The 19195-nt window shown below is 45.4% G+C and overlaps 1 protein-coding gene across 1 annotated transcript in view; it reads left to right on the forward strand.

The window, feature by feature from the left end:
- Positions 1–19195, forward strand: part of LMAN1L (lectin, mannose binding 1 like) — a 100094-nt gene that overhangs the window by 62437 nt on the left and 18462 nt on the right. The window contains exons 11-12 of the mRNA XM_040342959.1: positions 347–497; positions 3848–3963. Coding sequence (XP_040198893.1) covers positions 347–497; positions 3848–3963 — 267 coding nt within the window. The remainder of the gene's footprint in view (positions 1–346; positions 498–3847; positions 3964–19195) is intronic.

Here is a 19195-nt window from a genome sequence, read left to right on the forward strand (position 1 = left end):
TCTGAAACCTTTTACAGCGTTTCACAGGGTACATGCTAACACGAGCGACTGCTTAGCTTCCTGTCTAATGGGATAAACAAACATGACATTATGGGTTGTCATAGAAAACAGAAGCACAGAAAATCCATGCAAACAATGGAAGGCATATATAACCTACAAGCAAACCGTTCTTCTAGGGCCAAGTACCCCAGCATTACAACACAGCAATGCTAACTGTTTACCCAGATTATGTCTAAAACAACCTTTCTTGGTTCTTTAGTCTGTATATGGGAAAGAATGAGCTAGACTATAAACCATACTGTATGTGAAGTGCATTCTGATCTTTCATGCAGTAATCTTTTCATAGAAGTGAAGTTCGCAAGATTGCTACCAAGGCCAATAATCTGCCTTCATCGAAGGAAGCGGCAAGTTCTTCCCCTAATCCAACCTCTGCCAAGGACGTTAAGGAGGACTTCATTAAAATAAAGAGAAGCCTGCAGGACCTGGTCAAAAATTCGGTGAGACGATAGTACTAGTTAAATTAATAGTTTTGTTTTAAAATGTGGCTATGGCAAAATATAAATGGATTGATATCCCAACAATGATCTGTTCAATGCCCTATATCGCCTGTCTTTCATTATAAATCAGTTGTGAATTATAATTTTTTTTCCATTTAATTACAGTTTTCTAGTTTTGAGTTTTTTCATTTACAGGATTTATACTTTTTTTCTCACCAAAAAATCCACAATTTTTTCAAATTAGATTCAACTGGAAAATGGGACGTGTACATCATGTAAACATACCTTTTATGTGAAATTATTAGCTTAAAAAAAACAAAACAGACAAAAAAAACACTTGCTCTACTCTTTTGCATTAAAAAATTTTTATTTCCAGAGGTTAAGAGCATCCTGACAACTTTCATGATCAATAAAAGATGACTAGTATCCTCCACGAGTCCCACGCTAAATTTCTTAAGGTGTGGGCCGGTGGTAGTCTTGCGCTCTTACAACTTTGCATTCGACCAACCTGGGCCTCTCTACTTGACCCTACTTATCTTCCATCCTGGGGGAACTTTTTCCCTTCTACCCCTTTTTTTCCATTGTCTTCCCTTTCACCTCCCTCTTTCTCCCCTGTTCCCTGGCACCCTTCCCACCCCATCCCCCCTTTTTTTCCTCCACCCTTATATGGATTGCTCCCAGGGCTTTTTTTCAGGGGGAACTTGGGGGGAACTCAGTTCCACCACCTCTGGCTCAGACCCTTTGGTGCCTGCTCACCACAATCACTTGTAAACACAGAAGTCTGGTTTCCGTGTTTACAAGTGACAGCTCTGCACTCTGTGTGTAACCCCCTGAACTCTACACTCTGTATGTAATGCAATCCTGGTATTTAATGCCCCTTTAGGACCCTTCTACTGTTTGTGAAATCTGAATGGGGTCATGGTTGAGTTCCTGCACCTATTTTTTGAGAAAAAAGCTCTGATTGCTCCACAATCTAGCCCCTAAACACCCTGAGGCTAGTATGCACCGCATACTAGCTCATTATGAAATGCTTACCTTGGAACGAAGCGCTGGCATTTCCTCCCGGTCACCGCTGAGGGAGCCGACATGTTCCCTCTGCATTTCTTTCAGGTTCCTGACTCTCGCCCTGTGAGGAGCCATGATGCATGCGCGCGGGAATCCTTTCCGGCAAGGAGCTTTGATTTTCCAGCAGCATCCGCCAGACCTTCAGAGTGCATGCTGACATCAGTGGCGATATGCAAGGTGAATATCTCCTAAACCATACAGGTTTAGGAGATATTCATTTTACAATTTCTAATGAATTTTAAGGCCCCATTTCCACTTGCAATTAAAGCAGTTGTATACCCCGCTTTCACATTTTTATCTACAGGCAAGCCTATAATAAGGCTTACCTGTAGGTAAAAATGTGAAAGCGGGGTATACAACTGCTTTAATTGCAAGTGGGAATGGGGCCTTAAAATTCATTATTTATATGGTAAGATCAAGTACAGATCATAGTAATATCAGACACCTCCTAGTCATTTATTTTCCCCTAAGGTTCTAACTCAGTGGTTCTCAACCTTTCGAGTGTCGTGACCCCTTGATAACATTTCACAAATTGTGGGGACCCCTAACAGAAAAATAATTTTCATAGTGTGGTGTCTCGCAGCAGTGACACCTATGCTGAAATCAGGAGATGGGGTCTCCTTCAGCCCCTCCCACTTCACTTTCCTCACCAGTCAGCTGACTTATAGTCTCTGCCCCCTCAGCCATGCCGTGAACTGAATGGCTGCAAAGAGGCTGAGTGGGCGGGCACGGGCTCTAGGAACAGCCCAGCTGGGCGCCGAGAAAAGGCTGGGAGAGCGGTGTGGGCTTCAGCAACAGGCCAGGATTTGGTGACCCCTGGCAAATCATCATTCGACCCCCAAGGGGGTCCCGACCCCCAGGTTGAGAACCACTGTTCTAACTAATCCACACTTTTCTAGAGAAGAGTTTTCCCAGTAAATCTTTCTTTCTACACATATGACTTAAACATAGAACAAACCGTTCAGTTCTAATGCAAGAAGCTCCTTCTTTGGTTGAGAAAATGAATAAGAGCCAAATGTAGAGCTCTGTGATAAAAGGCAAAAAAGTCCAGTCATCAATGATAACAATGTTCTGCTTCTTTTATTTCTCACTCCCTACCAAATTATAGAGTAACACAGTGGCCTGCTTTTACTTTCCTGGTACCATCAGTTGGTACAATCTGCTGTGTAAGCCACAATAAAACTTGGTACATCCAGGTGAGGTTGGTAAGTGCACACTACCCTCTGCCGTCCATATAGTAGTGCTTGATGCCTGAGCAATAAATCACCAGACCCAGGTTCTGCCAGTTCTGGCTTGCAGAGCCCTATATCTGTGACTTTCACAAAGTCTGTATTTATATAAGAATTTTGTGGTGTTTTCAGTACTGGATCAAAATATCGGGCTGGGAACAAAGGAACAGGTACCTTATGGTGCCCACTTTAAAGTCTCTGGGGTTGATATACTGAAGGCAAATAGACTGTGCATTATGCAAGTGAAGTTGCTTAATGGCTTGGTAAATGAGGTGGCGTTTCACTTCACAAAGAATATCCAGTCGCATGCAAGGAAAAAGGCATGAATTTTTGTTTGCACATGATTGGGTGATGGAAGTCCGCAAAACTTCCCCTAATTTACTAAGCATTTACTTGAGCAACTGCACTTGCAAAGTGCACAGTCTATTTGCTTTTAGTTATTCCACCCTCCTGTGTTATTTTATTCCCTTTAAAGTGGAACTTCAATAATTTTTTCAACTTTCCATTTATTAAATCTTCTGCCCTTGTTGTTTTAATTTTGAATAGTAAAACTTTTTTGCCAGTAAATACCTTATACAGCCCACTTTCTCTTTCTTGTCTGGTAAAAAGCATATGCTTATGACATCATGCACAGCTCTCTCTAACTCTTGTGAGAGTTTGCCAGGAAGGGTGCAGGGTGAGCCATAGGAGGGCCAATGAAAGCTGCACGGCTGCAGGTGTGTCTGTGTAAATCCAGGAAGTGAACAGGCAACAGCTTCAGCTGCCCACAGTTAAAATGGTTGCAGCCAGACTTGGTGGAGGGAGATTTCTGCAGCATATTTGGCAGGTACGGGAATTTCAGAATGGCAAAGATGTTTTCATTACAAATTATGTGAGCAGACTGCAGTTGCAGTAACATTCTGAATAGCCTTTAAATTCATTCCACTTTTAGTCAATCTATTTCACTCTTTTTAATTTGCTCCTGCTTTTAATTACCTTCCTTTCTTACTCTAACAATTGCCTGTTATTAACCTAATATCTTTCCTCTGACTGGTGATCTTTACTATTTTTCACCAGGAATTGGCTCCACGATGTCCTTCAAGCACAGCTCAAACCTCCTGTTTGTCAAGTAGTGTTTTCCTGGCATTTCTGCTTTTGCAAAGCATTTGTACTGTGGCTTATATATTATTCAGGTGAGTTATTGTCATCTTTTCACGTGCTCCTCAAAAGAGGTATACATACTTCTTAACATAGGATTGCACTGGCAAGTGTTTGATGTTTAGTCGCACACAGTTGTGTATTTAGCTCTGATAAACTGCCATTATCTGAAATCATATGTTTCAACTGACTAGTAAGAAATGTAAAGTGGGACGCCAGGCATGTATTTTGGATCGCATGGGCAAAACGCCCAATGAGAAGATTTCTCTTTGTTTCCTGTCCTGATGCCCATTAATTCCAGGACAGAATGTGGTGGGAAAACAAAAGCTTAAGAAGGCCATAGATGGAGCGTTTTTCTTTCTTGCAACCATGGTTTACAGCAGGGGTTTTCAAACTACGACCCTCCAGTTGTTCAGGAACTACAATTCCCATCATGCCTAGTCATGTCTGTGAATGTCAGTGTGTTACAATTCCTCATGGGATGTGTAGTTCCACAACAGCTGGAGGGCCGTAGTTTGAGGATCCCTGGTTTACAGGAAAGAAAATCACTAGATTTTTCCACCAACTCAGTCAGTGTTGATGGTGAAATCCCTTCCGCAGAGAGCCATTGTGTTCTCGGGGCTGGGAGAGCCGTCCCCGCCGGGAGAATGCAGTGATTACTGCTAAGTGGCTATTATAGCGGCTAGCAATAATTGCATGATCAGTCATTCAGCCTGTCTATGTATGATTCAAATCTCGGCCGGTCCCTGCTGAACCGGCCAAGATTCGAACTGGAGCATTGGAGAAATCTTTCAATGGTAACACCTGTTTTTGTGATTGCTATCTGAGAAGGGGAGCTAATTTTGGTGTAATTTCCTTCACCAAAGCACAGTGGTGTTTTGTTCTATAGCATTGACTATTTTTTTTATTTGTATGATTTATTTACCTAGCTTTAATGCATTTCACCGGTCCACGTGATTTTTAGGGCTTTATAGTGTACCTGTATTGTGCAATTTACACTGCTCAAAAAAAATTAAAGGAACACTTTGAAAACATATCAGATCTCAACCGGCAAAAATCTCATGCTAGATATCTATACTGATATGGACTGGGTAATGTGTTAGGAATGAAAGGATGGCACATTATTTGATGGAAATGAAAATTATCCACCTACAGAGGACTGAATTCAAAGACACCCTGAAAATCAAAGTGAAAAAATTATGCAGCAAGCTAGTCCATTTTGCTGAAATTTCATTGCAACAACTCAAAATGGTCCTCGGTAGTTTGTATGGCCGCCAAGCTTGTATGCATGCCTGACAACATCAGGAAAATGCTCCTAATGAGACGACGGATGGTGTCCTGGGGTATTTCCACCCAGATCTGGACCAGAGTATCACTGAGCTCCTGAACAGACTGAGGTGCAACCTGGCGGCACTGGATGGACCGAAACATAATGTCCCAGAGGTGTTCTTTTGGATTTAGGTCAGGTGAGCGTGGGTGCCATTCAATGGTATCAATTTCTTCATCCTCCAGGAACTGGGCTGCATGCTCTCGCCACATGAGGCCGGGCATTGTCACGCACCAGGAGGAACCCAGGACCCACTGCACCAGCGTAGGGTCTGACAATGGGTCCAAGGATTTCATCCCGATACCTAATGGCAGTCAGGGTGCCATTGTATAGCCTGTAGAGGTCTGTGCGTCCCTCCATGGATATGCCTCCCCAGACCATCACTGACCCACCACCAAAACAGTCATGCTGAACGATGTAACAGGCAGCATAAAGTTCTCTGCAGCGTCTCCAGACCCTTTCACGTCTGTCACATATGTTCAGGGTGAACCTGCTCTCATCTGTGAAAAGCATGGGGCACCAGTGGCGGACCTGCCAATTTTGGTGTTCAATGGAAAATGCCAATCAAGCTCCACAGTGTCCGGCAGTGAGCACAGAGCACACTAGAGGATGTCAGGCCCTCAGGTCACCCCCATGAAATCTGTTTCTGATTGTTTGGTCAGAGACATTCACACCAGTGACCTGCTGGAGGTCATTTTGTAGGGCTCTGGCAGTGCTCATCTTGATTTTCCTCCTGATGGGTTAAGGACCTTCTACGCTCTGTCAAGCTTTCCTAGAGTAACTGCCTGTCTCCTGGAATCTCCTCCATGCTCTTGAGACTGTGCTGGGAGACACTGCTAACCTTCTGGCAATGACACGTATTGATGTGCCATCCCGGAGGAGTTGGACTGCCTGTGCAACCTTTATAGGGTCCAAGTATCGCCTTGTGCTACCAGTAGTGACACTGACCCTAGCCAAATGCAAAACTAGTGAAAAACAGTGATGAGTAGGGGAAAAAAAGTCAGACACCTCCACCTGAAAAACTATTCCTGTTTTGGAGGTCGTCTCATTGTTGCCCATCTAGTGCACCTGTTGTTAATTTCAATTAACAGCAAAGCAGCTGAAACAACCCCCTCTGTATAAACCCCTCCCCCTCTGCTGCTTAACTGACCAGATCAATATCCCAGGAGTTCTGATTCAAAAGTGTTCCATACATTTTTTTGAGCAGTGTATATTTTACCTATAGGGGAGCGCTGCACCATTCACTTTTTACACTTTATTAACTTGCTGGAGAGACCATAATACATTTGCTGTTCCCAATATTGAAGGAACACACTATACTGTGTACTAAATAAAGATTGGTGTTAACAGTTTCAATCTGTACCATGCACATTCAAGCAGCACAACACAAATGGGAAGGAATATCTGGACAGCCGCACTCCGAAAATGTTGCCTTAAAACAGGATCACAAGGGGCGTGGCCGCGGCATGGACGTGTGAGGACGTGTCTGTGAGGAGCTCCGTCCGCCCGCCGCATATACAGCACCCGTAGCAGCCGTTCGCTGGATCTCTTTGGCCCGTCACTATGCCAGCTAAATCGCGGAAGACCTCACCGCAACCGCAGCGGTCCACCCGGCACCGATCCGGTTCGCTGGATGTATATTTCTTGGAGCGGGGACACGCGCCTGGGACTTCCAAGATGGCGCCGGCTACCAGGTACAAGGCCCCGCACGCAGCCTCCCCTATTCCCTCACCGCAGCCGCCCTCTCCTACTCCTTCGCTCCAGCCTCCCACCTCCCCTGCCAGCACGGTCTGCTCCCTGCAGCCAGCAGTGCCCCTGAATGAGATGATGGGGGATGCAGACCTCAGAGCACACATTCTGGCCCTCCCCACGAAAGCAGACTTGGAACTGTTTGCTGGCAGGGTCGAGAAGGCCCTCAGGCAGGACATTGAGGCCTTGCAGGCGGACACTGCGCATATTGGGGGTAGATTAGAGGACCTGGAGGCACAGTGGGATGTGGTTACCCCGGCTCTACAGTCTCTCCATGAACACTGCAAGAGGCAGGACCGCAGGATCGAGGCCCTTATTGACCAAATGGATGACTTCGAAAACAGAAGCCGCAGGGTTAATATACGTATCAGGGGCTTGCCTGAAGCCACCGGCCCCAGGGACATTGTTCCTTCATTACAGGGCCTCTTTAAGCAGGTACTTGGCCGAGATGCTCCTGATCGCATTGAGATTGATCGGGCACATAGGGCGTTGCGCCCACCGTCGGATGACCCTGATAAACCACGGGACATAATATGCAAGCTGCATAAATATTCCTTGAAGGAGAGCATAATGGCCCATGTCCGAGGTGTACGCCAGGTGGACTTTGATGGAGCGCAGGTGTCCTTTTTCCCGGACATCTCAAGACGCACCCTGATGCAACGCCGGGCTTTGAAGCCGTTACTGGCAGCCCTACAGGATGCTCAGTTGCCTTACAGATGGGGCTTCCCTTTCCAGCTCTCCGTGACTAAAGATGGACGCCAAGTTGTGCTACGCACCGTGGATGATCTGCCACAATTCTTACAGAAACTGGGCCTCCCTGCCATCGAGGTTCCGGATTGGAAGACTGCTCCAGAGATCCCCATGCCCATGCAATCACAACCTTGGCGCATGGCCCGCCGTAAGGGTCGCAACAGACGTCGCCCCCGGGTGGATCCCCCCCAGGAGGACCCGGCTCTTCAGCCCTCAACTCCCCCCCAGAGGGGAACCTGAAGAGCCCATTGATTCTTGGTTGGCTGTGAACTGTCTACCAGGGCTTTCCTTCCCCTCTCCTTTTTTTTTTTTCTATTCTTTTATGTACGCTCAAGTTGAAGGCACTGTTATTATTACCTCACTGTATTTGGCTGGTTTTAGTACTTCTAAAGCTGCTTCGGTAATCGTTTAAATTAGGCAGATGCGCCCTTGTGGCTGCTATGCCACTCTAGTGATATGTGGCGGGCTCGCTCCCTATGGACGGGCTCGCACCTCATGTTGCGCTTCTTCCCCCACGTAGGCCGACTCCACGGAGTCATGTCCCATGTTTGGGATTCTGGGTTGCTCGCTGACCTTCTCCTTTTGCAGGTTTACTTGCTGGGTGGAGGTCCCCGACCAACCAGACTTGGATGCCTCGGGAGGTCTTTAAACCGTCTCCCTTATGGAGGCTATTATTTGTTCCGTTTTGTTTTGCCGTTGTTTCTTTTGTTTTTCATGACTTTTTTTTTTCTTTTGTCTTTAATGTTTTTCTCGGTACCCATTGCATCCCGGTCCAAATGGCTGCAGGTCTCTCACCCCTCCTGGCTAAGGGGGGCTCCCCAAAAATTTACCCTATGGCTTCCTTGAAGGTGGTTTCCTACAACGTCCGTGGGCTCGGGTCCCCCAACAAACGCAGTAAGTTGTGGCTCGAGACTAAACGCCTGGGGGCACACATTCTTTTTTTGCAGGAGACGCACTTTCGCACTGACTCGGTCCCCCGCCTACCCACACACCTCTACTCCCAATGGTTTCTTAGCAACTCGACCCGCTCCAAATCTAGTGGGGTTGCTATAGCTATACACAGGTCCTGCCCTTTTGTTTTGTCCGATCAATTGACGGACCCACATGGTAGATTTGTTTTTATTAAGGGGAACATCCTGGGTCGTAAGTTTACTTTTGCAACCGTGTATGCACCGAATTCGGGTCAGCTCACCTTCCTGGACTCCCTTCTGGACTCCCTTTCCCATTTCCGGGAAGGTCAGCTGATTTTAGGGGGGGATTTTAATGTCAGCCCTGATCCAGAAATGGATACGTCCTCGGGGCACTCTGCCCACTCATTTGCTTTCCTAAAACGTTTTAGGAAGACCCTACAAGCCTACCATCTTGTGGATTGCTGGAGAACACTCCACCCGAGGGTAAAAGATTTTAGTTATTATTCGGCAACCCACGCTGTGTATACCCGGATAGACCTACTGCTGATGGACCAGTACACCCTGGACTCGCTGTCCGGCGCGTCGATTGGTTCCATCACCATGTCGGATCACGCCCCGATTTCCTTATCTGTACACCCACTGGTTTCAGGTGCTAGGTCCTGGACCTGGCGCCTAAATGAAAATATTTTGGACGACGCCGTTGCCCTCAAAAGCACCTCCGACGTTATCACCTGTTACTTCTCAGAAAATGCCTCGGCTGAGGTAGGGGCGGCATCGGTTTGGGAGGGGCACAAGGCGGTTGTACGGGGGGAGCTTATATCCCAGGGAGCGCGTCTGAAAAAGGTGCGGGAGGGAGACCTTCAATCCCTGCTGCGGAAAATACAAATCGCGGAGGTCGCGCATAAGAGACGCTTAACGCCGGAGCTGTTGGCCAACCTTGAAGCCCTCCGCGTGGAGCTAGCTACTTTACTTGACACCCGTATACGTGATCGTCTGCGTCGTGTGTCATATAAATTTTACGAATATGGTAACAAGTGTGGGCGTCTCCTTGCCAGAGCTCTGAGGAGGCAACGCGATTCGGGCCATGTACATAAGCTCCAAATAGGGACGGGTCCCCCAGTGGTTCACCCCTCTAAAATTGCGGCCGTTTTTAAGGACTATTATGCCCGACTGTATCAGCTGCCTGCCACACTCCCGGGTCTAACTGAAACGCAGAAGCAGGACCGTATCCGCGAGTATCTGGCGGAGGCCCATGTCCCCCGACTCCCCCTCGAAACATGTAAGGTTCTAGAGTCTCCGATCACCTCGGAGGAGCTGGAAATCGTTGTAAAAAACCTACCGTCGGGGAAAAGCCCTGGCCCTGATGGCTACACAAATGCCTACTACCGTGTTTTTCTCCCCCTGATCTCGGGCCACATGTGCACTTACTTTAACGCGCTGGCCGCAGGCACCCCTATGCCTAAGGAGGGCCTGCTAGCCCATATTTCAGTGCTGCCCAAGGAGGGGAAGGATTGCATGGTTCCGGGTAATTACAGACCGATCTCGCTCTTAAATACCGATATTAAAATTCTAGCGAAAATTTTAGCGAACCGCTTGCAACCCCTTCTTCCCTCTCTTGTTCACGCCGATCAAACGGGGTTTATTGCTGGTCGAGAAGCGCGGGATAATTCGAATAGGGCCATTCAGCTGATCCAGTGGGTACAAATGCAGACGGACCATCCACCCTGTCTCCTCCTGTCCACGGATGCCGAGAAGGCTTTTGACAGGGTGGATTGGACATATCTGCGGGCGGTGCTGTCTAAATTGGGACTCGGGCCGAAAATGCTTTCTTGGGTCTCCTCCTTGTATAGTAAGCCAGAGGCTCGGGTTAGGGTAAACGGTACTCTTTCTGACCCTTTCCCTATTGGGAATGGGACGAGACAGGGCTGCCCACTGTCGCCCCTTATTTTTGCCCTCACCCTGGAGCCTCTGCTTAGTAAGATACGTTCTAACCCTGATATTAGGGGTTTTTGCGTTGGATCTCAGGAACATAAGCTCTCTGCCTACGCGGATGATGTCCTCTTTTATGTAGCGAACCCCCTGCTTTCCCTGCCCAATATTATGATGGAACTTCGGACTTTTGGCTCCATTTCTAACTTCAAAATTAACTTTGCGAAGTCCGAAATTCTATCGTTAAAGGTCCCGTCGGATCTGCGTACACGGTTGCAATCCTCCTTCCCCTTTACATGGTGTCCCACCCACATGAAATATTTGGGGGTATACCTCACCCCCCTTTACTCTCAATTATATTCTAGTAATTACGTCCATTTGCTTTCCACCATTAAGACGGACTTACACCGTTGGGACAGGGAGGTATTCTCGTGGATGGGCCGAGTCAGTGTGTTAAAGATGAATGTGCTTCCTCGCATTTTGTTTTTCCTCCAAATGGTGCCTATCTCTTTGCCTAGGTCTTTTTTCTTGAGCCTTAACAGTGCGTTTCTCCGATACATCTGGCAGGGTAGAAGTCCCCGTCTAGCTCTCCGTATTTTGCAGAGGCCCAAACGACTAGGAGGTATGGGTGTCCCTGACATTCGCAAGTATTACGAAGCTATTGCCCTTCAGAGAATTTTAGACTGGCACCATGGAGTGTCCTCTAAGAAATGGGTCCCTTTGGAAAAATTTATGGCAGGCCGTAACCTATCCCATGCCCCTTGGCTTCCCCACTCACAAAGGGGTCTGTCGTCCCATGTTTCCCTAATGTCCACTCACGCCCTGAAATTATGGGATGCTATGAATAAGACGGGAGACCTTGCCCCCCCTTTTTCCCCTCTGGCACCTCTAGGGGGCTTCCCCTGGTTTCTACCGGGGGAACATCCGTCCTTTTTGCGCTCCTGGACAGCGGACGGCGAACTGCGTTGTGGCAGGTTTTTCCAAGATCGGGGCCTACTCTCCCTGGGGGAACTTAGGGCCCAATATGGGGGGTTTCCAATGGATAGCTGGAGGCATGGGCAGCTTCATCATTTTGCACAGGGCCTGCCCCATACCATACGCTCCCCCACATCTGCTACCCCTTTTGAGAAGCTCTGTATGTCCTCTTCCCCTGTCCCCCATGCTATATCTATACTTTATGGTCTCTTGCAGGACCGGAGTTCTCGTGGGAGACCTGCTTACATCCGGGAGTGGGAGAGAGATTTGCAGCATACGTTTACTGATAACCAGCTCAGCCAGTTGTACCGTCTCACACATTCTAGCTCAGTGGACACGAAAATGCAGGAAAACGGGTATAAGGTTTTGACCAGATGGTACAGGGTACCCACTAGACTTAAGCAGATCTACCCAATGACCTCAGATTCCTGTTGGCGGGACTGCGGTCATAGGGGCACTTTTCTACACATCTGGTGGGAATGCCCTAAGTTGCGCTCATTTTGGCTGGATATTAGGTCTCAAGTCAATTCCATCCTTGATGTGGACCTGCCAGACTCCCCGATGAATTTCCTCCTGCATGTTCCCGCCGTCCCCCTTGGCCTGTACCGAAAATCAGTGCTACCGCACCTTTTGAATGCGGCTAGGAGACTGATTCCTATTTTCTGGAAGACCAGCCGGGTCCCGTCCCGTTTGGACTGGATTCGGATGGTGAATAATGTCAGGTCGGCGGAGGAGTGGATGGCGAGGCATAGGGACGAATACGACAAATGGTACGGGATCTGGGCTACCTGGCTGCACTATGTGGGGGAGGGGGAGGGAGACACAGCTATACCTCTCACGCCTTAACTCCAGGTAGATGAGGGACGGTGACTGGGTCTGTTTCCCTTTTCCCTCTCTTCCCTCCCTGTACTCTTCCCCAAGAAACCACTGTGTATGTGACCATATCTGTTGCTGGACTGTTTGGATGCTTATGGGTACGTCCTCTCTTTAATTTTTTGTTCTTGTTTTCTGATTCTTATTATGTTCCTGTTGCTACTTGCCGGCCTGACCAAGATGATCTACCTTTTCTTTTATGGGCCCTTGCACATGGCGGACTATTTAGGGACAACTTCAAGTTGTTTTGGTTTATATGTTATTTAACCTTGCAAGTGTAACCTTCGTCCTTATTATTTGGTCTGCGAGGTGTTCAACTGGGCCCTCGGTTCATTTGTATTTTCTGATTGTATGGTTGGACGGCATTGTATACACCCTCTTCGTCCTTTTATATTTTTCTATTTTTTGCTTTGCTGTTGTATAATGAAAAAAAAAAAAAAAAAATCTCTTTATGGATAAATAAAGATTATATAAAAAAAACAGGATCACAAAGTACATATCAGAGCAGACAGGATACCAGCTGACGCATTTCACACTATTGTTTAGTGCTTGATCATAGCATGGGCTATGATTAAGCACTACAAAAAAGTGTGAAACGCGTCAGCTAGTATCCTGTCTGCTGTGACATGTACTTTGTGATCCTGTTTTAAGGCAACATTTTTGGAGTGCGGCTGTCCAGATATTCCTTACCATTTGCATTGTTATATGCATTGCCAGCACCTGTGGCTCCACATCCGGTGAAGAGGTTCATCATTCAAATTTTCTACCTTGACCGGTAAACAATGATTTTTTTAATGTAATGCACATTTGATGCTTTGAAATCACATGGTAAAAAAGCCTAAAAACAAAACTCCTGTGAGTTTTTGCATTTCCACCAGTTTGACTCCTAAATTGGAAATAGAAGTTATGTACAAACCCCTCCATGTGTCCGTCCTGTTCACCAATTTGTCCTGTGCTGGGTTTGAAATGCAGCTTTTTATGTTTTTTTCCCTCTGCTGAAAACCTCACAATGAATTCTGAAAGAACAGACGGCAAAACAGAATGATCTCTACATACAAATGTGTATCTTAATTATGTGATTTCACATCTAAGCCAAGCAAATGTTCCCAGTCTGGGCATCTCCATCAAATGTACATGTTTTGCTGACCCACATATGGGTGTTTTTTCTTGGTGGAGAGAAGTAAATGGCTCTTTAGTGTTAGTTAGTGGCTACTGCATATTTCATGTAGTCTGGTCATACTTTGCGTTGGACCTCTGCAAACATCAGTCACCATTTCAAATAATGATATTTAAACTTGAGACAGTCACTTTAAAAAGATATAAGCACATACCGTATTTGCCGGTGTATAAGACGACCAGTTTTTTAAGATTTTTTGCTTGTACTCACCGTATAAAGACGACCCCCCTTCCGAGGCCTCCGACGCTGCATATTTCTTCCTTCTGGAGTCATATTCTTCTTCCTTCTTGCTGGAACTGGAGCCATATTTTTCCTTCTTCTTGCTGGAGCCAATCACGGCGAGCAATGTATTCTATTAATGAATACAAAGCCTGCTTGGATTGGCAGAGGCTGTAACATCAGCCCATGCCTCCCTGACTCTCAAAGCCAATCCGAGTAGGCTACTGTATGTAGCTTGCTCGGATTGGCAGAGGTTGTTACTCCAATTCGAGCAGGCTCTGTATTAATTTGAATACATCCCTCACCGGGATTGGCTAAGTGGTATATACTGTATGTACTTGAAGCTACATACAGTATTACTACACATCCAGCAGACATCCGAGCAGCTGATCCAGCGTATAAGACGACCCCTGCTTTTTGGCCAGTTTTTTTAAGTGTAAAAGGTAGTTTTATACGCCAGCAAATACAGTATATCTTTATTGTATGATGTATTGTCTGCACACATGCAGTTTCTAGGTATCCTCATCCATACGTAGGCTACATCTCTCTAATCTCAGAGCTGTTCTGGAGCCCATAGGAATCAGGGAATTTGCCATAGAAAAAACTGCAAACAGCATGTATATTAGGTGCCGCACTCGCTCAGAAGAAGTCTTGCAAGCCTGAATGAAGGGGGCTTGGATACACTTTATGCACACCTTTATGTACAATCACAGGCACCTCTTCATAATGTCTGCAGTTATGCTGCCTACTTCTGATCTTTTTACAACAGAGCATATCCACAAACTGTACTGTGCATTTATGAATGGATTAGGGAACAGACAGGAACTACAGGTCTTGGTCCAAACTGGAAGCTTCAGGCCATACAGATCCACATGCTCCTATCATCGCTCCTCCTTACTAATGGTATAAAGAAAAAGGCAAACCACACACTGGTAGTAAAATAAGCTAGCATCTGATAAGGGTATTATATCTTGACACTTGCTCAGTGCATAAAGTGGGGAAAATAATTATTTTGATCCCATGCAGATTTTGTAAGTTTGCCCACTTACAAAGAAATGAAGGGTCTATAATTGTTATTGTAGGTGTACTTTAACCACTTGCTGACGGCCGTACGACTTTGTACGGCCGCAGCGCGGCTCCCAATCTCTAACAGGCCGTCTTTTTACGGCCGCCCCTTTGCACGTTCCCCGCGCGCGCTCCCGAGCGCGCAGCGGGGAACTGCTGTGCTGGCCGTGTCCCTTGGACACAGCCAGTCACAGATCGCCGTGAACGGCCAATCGGAGCGGCCGTTTCCTAGGCGATCTGTGCGGCCAATGAGAGATGATCTCATATGTTTACATATGAGATCATCTCTCATTCCCGGCTCTCGCAGACAGCGGTGCTGTCAGGGGAGAGAGGAGACCGATCTGTGTCTCTTGTACATAGAGACACAGATCGGTCACCCCCCCAGTCACCCCCCTTCCCCCACAGTTAGAACACTAATATTAGGGTACACATTTAACCCCTTCCTCACCCCCTAGTGTTAACCCCTTCCCTGCCAGTCACATTTATACAGTAATTAGTGCATATTTATAGCACTGATTGCAGTATAAATGTGAATGGCGCCAAAAATGTGTCAAAAGTGTCCGATGTGTCCGCCATAACGTCGCAGTCCCAATAAAAAAAAAAATCGCAGATCGCCGCCATTTCTAGTAAAAAAAAAAAAATAATAATAATAATTCTGTCCCTTATTTTGTAGGCGCTATAACTTTTGCGCAAACCAGTCGCTTATTGCGATTTTTTTTTTTTTTTTTACTAAAAATATGTAGAATACGTATTGGCCTAGATTGAGGATAAAAAAAAAAACGTAAAAAAAAAAATTTCAGCTATTTATTATAGCAACAAGTAAAAAAAAAATATTTTTTTTCAAAATTGTCGCTCTATTTTTGTTTATAGCGCAAAAAATAAAAACCGCAGAGGTGATCAAATACCACCAAAATAAAGCTCTATTTGTGGGGAAAAAGGGACGTTAATTTTGTTTGGGAGCCATGTCGCACGACCGCGCAATTGTCAGTTAAAGCGATGCAGTGCCGAATCGCAAAAAGTCCTCTGGTCAGGAAGTGGTTTAAGTGCCCAGTAAGGAAGTGGTTAAATGATAGAATGTCCGAGAAAAGACAGAATGTCAACCAAACATTTTGAAAAAACACATGATACAAATGTTATAAAATGAGTTGCGGTTGAGTGAGTAAAACAATAATTCTGGCTCCCACAAACTGACTACAGTATGCGCTCATGCAGTACACAGATTAGTTCAGTAAATTTTACTAGGTGCTCCTGACAACTCGTTATGTGTATAAAAGACGCCTGTCCACAGAATCTCTTTCTTCAATTCAAACCTCACCATCATGGGCAAGACCAAAGAGCTGTCAAAAGACGACCTGGACAAGATTGTAGATCTGCACAAGACTGCAATGGGCTACAAGGCCATCAGCAAGAAACTTGGTGAGAAGAAAACTGTTGGAGGGATTATTTACAAATCAAAAAAATACAAAATATCCATCAATTGCCCTCGGTCTGGAGCTCTATGCAAGATTTTGCCTTGTGGTAAGGATAATCATGAGAAAAGTGAGGGATCAGCCCAGAACTACACAGGAGGAGCTTGTGAATGATCTCAATGCAGTTGGAACTACAGTCACCAAACAAACCATTGGTAACACAATACACCGCCATGGATTGGAATCCTGCAAGGTCCCCCCTCCTCAAGAAGGCACATGTACAGGCACATCTGAAGTTTGCCAATGAACATCTAAATGATTCAGAGTAGGATTGGGAGAAAGTGCTGTGGTCAGATGAGACCAAAATTTAGCTCTTTGGCAATAACTGGACTCTCCGTGTTTGGAAGAAGAAACATACTGACTATGACCCTAATAACACCATCCCCACAGTCAAGCACAGAGGTGGAAACATGCCTTGGGGGCTGTTTCTCTGCTAAAGGTACAGGTCAACTTTGCCGCATTGAGGAGCCAATAGACAGTGCCATGTATTGTAAAATTTTGGATTACTTCAGCAAGAACACTGAAGATGGGTCTTCCAGCATGACAATGACCCAAAACATACCGTCAAGGCAACAAAGGATTGGCTCAAAAAGAAACACAATAAGGTCATTGAGTGGCCTAGCAAGTCTTAAGTCTTTAATTCTATAGAAAATGTGAGAAGGGAGCTGAAACTTCGAGTTGCTATGTGACAGCCAAGAAACCTTAAGGATTTAGAGAAGATCTGTAAAGCGGAGTGTACCAAAACCCCTCCTGAGATGTGTGCAAACTTGGTAACTACAAGAAACATTTTGTACTTATGCTGCCAACAAGGGTTTCTCCACCAAGTACTAAATCATGTTTTGCTCATTGATCAAATACTTATTTTACTCACTAAACTGCAACTCAATTTATAACATTTGTATCTTGTGTTTTTTTTTTCTTCTGAAATTTTGGTTGATATTCTGTCTCTATGATTTAAATACACCTATGATAAAAAGTATAGACCCTTAATTTCCTTGTAAGTGGGCAAACTTACAAAATCTGCAGGGGATCAAATAATTATTTTCCACACTGGAGGTGTGAGGAGTCTGGTGTTATCTGCATACTAAATAATTTATTAATTTATAAAGAGCAAAGAATATGTCAACAGCACAACATGAATCTGCTTTAAAAAGCTTTATTCAACAATCAGATCATAGCTAAACAGCATGATATAGTTTTCCATATGCCCGTTCCAAAATAATTTCTGACGATTTAAAAAAGAAGCCTGGCTCTTTTTTTTCCTTTCGGATAAAGTATGGAAGCACTGCATCATATTTCTGATGTCTCCCTTAGCATTTGATATTTCTCCTCTCTTCCTATGCTATGCAGATTACCACGGGGGAGTGATTAAATATCCCTAAATCTCTTGGATGCTCTAGCCTTCTATTTTCTATTATAAATAAGGGCTCATGTACAGCTTCTAAACTTAAGTTTAACCGGTTAACGCCCGCCACATGTACATATACGTCCACAGAATGGCACGTACAGGCATATGGGCGTACATGTACGTCCCGCCTTTCCGCGGGTCAGGGGTCCGATTGGGACCCCCCGCCCGGTACATGCTGCGGTCGGTAACCCGCGGGGAGTGATCCGGGACGCGGGTGCGGCTATTCGTTTCTAGCTGCCCCCTCGCGATCGCCCCCCGGAGCTGAAGAACGGGGAGAGCCGTATGTAAACACGGCTTCCCCGTGCTTCACTGTGACGGCTGCATCGATCGAGTGATCCTTTTTATAGGGAGACTCGATCGATGATGTCAGACCTACAGCCACACCCCCCTACAGTTGTAAACACACACTAGGTGAACCCTAACTCCTACAGCGCCCCCTGTGGTTAACTCCCAAACTGCAACTGTCATTTTCACAATAAACAATGCAATTTAAATGCATTTTTTGCTGTGAAAATGACAATGGTCCCAAAAATGTGTCAAAATTGTCCGAAGTGTCTGCCATAATGTCGCAGTCACGAAAAAAATCGCTGATCGCCGCCATTAGTAGTAAAAAAATAAAAATAATAAAAATGCAATAAAACTATCCCCTATTTTGTAAACGCTATAAATTTTGCGCAAACCAACCGATAAACGCTTATTGCGATTTTTTTACCAAAAATAGGTAGAAGAATACGTATCGGCCTAAACTGAGGGAAAAAAATGTTTTAGATATGTTTTTGGGGGATATTTATTATAGCAAAAATGAAAAAATATTGCATTCTTTTCAAAATTGTCGCTCTATTTTTGTTTATAGCGCAAAAAATAAAAACCGCAGAGGTGATCAAATACCACCAAAAGAAAGCTCTATTTGTGGGGAAAAAAGGACGCCAATTTTGTTTGGGAGCCACGTCGCACGACCGCGCAATTGTCTGTTAAAGCGACGCAGTCCCGAACTGTAAAAACACCTTGGGTCTTTAGGCTGCATATTGGTCTGGGGCTTAAGTGGTTAAAAAGCTTTATTCAACAATCAGATCATAGCTAAACAGCATGATATAGTTTTCCATATGTTCGTTCCAAAATAATTTCTGAAGATTTAAAAAAGAAGCCTGGTTCCTTTTTTTTTCTTTGGATAAAGTATGGAAGCACTGCATCATATTTCTGATGTCTGCCTTAGCATTTGATATTTCTCCTCTCTTCCTATGCAGATTACCAAAAAAGTTTAGGAACTTTTGATTTTTTTTTTGCCAAAGCTCCTAAACTCAACACCATAAAAGCTTATGTGTCCATGTACACATAGGCTTTTACAAGAGTTTAGAAGCTGCTGCGGTTAGGGGAGGTCCAACCTTCCTCTCCTGAACGCAGAAGGATCGCGTTTA

The sequence above is a fragment of the Rana temporaria genome, chromosome 3, assembly GCF_905171775.1.
Source record: "Rana temporaria chromosome 3, aRanTem1.1, whole genome shotgun sequence".
Lineage (NCBI taxonomy): Eukaryota > Metazoa > Chordata > Amphibia > Anura > Ranidae > Rana > Rana temporaria.